The sequence below is a fragment of the Chanos chanos genome, chromosome 15, assembly GCF_902362185.1.
Source record: "Chanos chanos chromosome 15, fChaCha1.1, whole genome shotgun sequence".
Lineage (NCBI taxonomy): Eukaryota > Metazoa > Chordata > Actinopteri > Gonorynchiformes > Chanidae > Chanos > Chanos chanos.
Window position 1 is genome coordinate 16,636,221 of NC_044509.1, and position 2,500 is coordinate 16,638,720.

The following is a 2,500-nucleotide window of genomic DNA, read 5'->3' on the forward strand; positions in this document are numbered from 1 at the left end:
AACAGGTCATCCAATCAGGGATAGGCTTTACAGAAAATATGCCTAATGCTGAAACATGAAAAATAAACAAATAAATAAACAAAAACAAAAAACTCAAAATGAGTCAAATGAGATGCCTATGCTGAGGCTCATAAAATTAAGAATCTGATGATGATGAGGATGATGAAGATGGCTATAAATTGACAAGTCAAATAAGCAGAACAGGCCTGTAAGCAGATCAAGTTCCATCTACACAGAGAGCTTTGATCTTGCCAGCGTGAAGTGAAGGGACTTCCTCTCCAGCGGGAGGACAACCATCGGGAGGGCGAGTGGGTCTCCACAAAAGCAGCGCCGTCATGGCTTTCTCTCACACCTTCATTTCCTTTACAACACACCATTACAGTCAGCACACTACCCACAAAAACCAGGAGAGCATGACGACAGGTGGCCTTTACCTGAAACAAATAACTCCTTCTAAATGGAGTATTTGAGGTATCTTTTCTTCTTTTATATTTCTCTCTCTCTCTCTCTCTCTCTCCTTTTTGGGGGCGGGGGTGAAGTTGCTAGTCTGATCGTAATGATGCATGCAATTTCCTGGCTGTCCAATTTCAAAGCAGCCAGTCGATGGACTGCACGAACAAAAAAAAGAAAAGAAAAGAAAGAAAGAAAGGAAGAAAAAAAAGAAAGAAAGAAAGAAAGAAAGGAGGAAAAAAAAGAAAAAAAAGAAAGAAAGAAAGAAAGAAAGGAGGAAAAAAAAAAAGTTGCAGCAGAAATAACGGAGTCACAGCCCAGCCTCAGCTCTCCCTGAACGGTGAAACCATTTGATGCAATATCATACACAAATCAATAGCATTGTCCTGCATTCACGCCTCTGTGCTCACACACCCTCACAGTCCCTTGGCCTCCACACAGCCAAACTGAGAGAGAGAGAAAGAGAGAGCCAGAGAGAGAGAGAGAGAGAAAGGGCATAATGGAAAAGTTGTAGGGGGATAAGTGTTGAGTACAAGGTCTGATCCTCCATTTCTGATGTTCAGCGTTGGCGAACAGTTTGGTGCGTTCTTAGGAGTGTTCTACTGTGTGACACCCCCCCCCCGGTGAGAGCCAGGTCAGGTCAGGTATCGACTGGTGCCGGAGAATGCACAGAGCCGGCAAAACGGACAACGCGGCCGTGTGATGTGTGAGAGGACAGGAGATCTCCTACACTATACCCCCTGCCCACACTCCACAGCTCTCCTCAGCCTTCTCCTCCTCCTGCCGAAGAGGAGGAGGAGGCGTCTGTCCGACGGGAGAACGAGCGGGCCGAAGAAGAGCTCCGCCGTCACGCCTCAGAGACCGGCCGAGGGTGCAGAGGAGACCCCCCCACCCGTCTGTTTGTTTGTTCATCTGTGTGAGGTCTGTCTGTGCGCCGTTGGCGTCGTGTCTTGTCCACGCGTTCCCCGTGGCTCTCGCCAGCGTCCGCTAGAACATCGGGCCGTCTCCAAACATACGTTTATCCGTCCAGTCCACCTGGACACAGAGAGCAGCCAACCCAGACACTCCCCGCTGGACCGCCGGCAGCAGAATGTGGCCACAGAGAGAGGACAGTGGCTTTGGACTGGGAGAGGGGGGGGGGGGGGGTGAGAAGGAGCTAATCCTTCTTTAATGAACTCAGACAGTGCCAGTTCCCTCACTGCCACCCAGGTCGCGTCCAACCGGAGGGATTTGCAAAAATGGAGGGCGAGAGCGATGGAGGGCGAGGGAGGTGGGGGCAGGGAGGTGGGGGCGGGGAGGGGGCAGGAGCACTGACAGGTCTCTGACTCCTTATGCCACTTGATGGGAGCAACACACACAACCACACACACACACACACAAACACACACACACACACACAATTTCACGGTTTCTGAACAGTAAACACACCGCTGCACACACCATCCTTAAGATCCAGTATTCTCACACACACACAAACACACACACACACACACACAGTATCAACAGGGCTGCGCTATTAGTACTCCGCTAAATGGGAATATCAAATATTAATCCACACAAACACCAAGCCACCCAAAAACGGAGAGGTGTGAAGACTTACCATTTTATTATTGATTTCATGGAAATGAATTTCACAGACTTTCTCGACGACGTCTTCATTTTCAAAAGTTACAAAGCCAAAGCCTGTGGAAATGGATAGAAACACACAGAGGAAGAGAGAGAGAGAGAGAGAGAGAGAGAGAGAGAGAGAGAGAGAGAGAGAGAGAGAGAGGAGTTAGTGCTCGTTTTTAAAACTTGCGTTAACTACAGCAGGAGCACAAAGGATCAATTCCACTGAGAGGAAAACATCAGTTTCTGATTACCATCAAAGACTGAGTAACCAGCTCCTGTTCTGAAAGACAGAGAGAGAGAGAGAGAGAGAGCGAGAGAGAGAACGAGAGAGAGAGAGAGAAAAAGAGAGAGAGAGAGAGAGAGAGGGAGATGAATAGCCCTAAACTGTGTGCATATCCTGAGCAGACATTCTCTCTTTTTTTTTTTTGTTTCTTTTTTT

The 2,500-nt window shown here is 48.2% G+C and overlaps 1 protein-coding gene across 1 annotated transcript in view; it reads right to left on the reverse strand.

The window, feature by feature from the left end:
• msi2a (musashi RNA-binding protein 2a) overlaps positions 1 to 2,500 on the reverse strand; it is a 248,366-nt gene that overhangs the window by 68,151 nt on the left and 177,715 nt on the right. Inside the window, exon 8 of the mRNA XM_030792413.1 lies at positions 2,051 to 2,133. Coding sequence (XP_030648273.1) covers positions 2,051 to 2,133 — 83 coding nt within the window. The remainder of the gene's footprint in view (positions 1 to 2,050; positions 2,134 to 2,500) is intronic.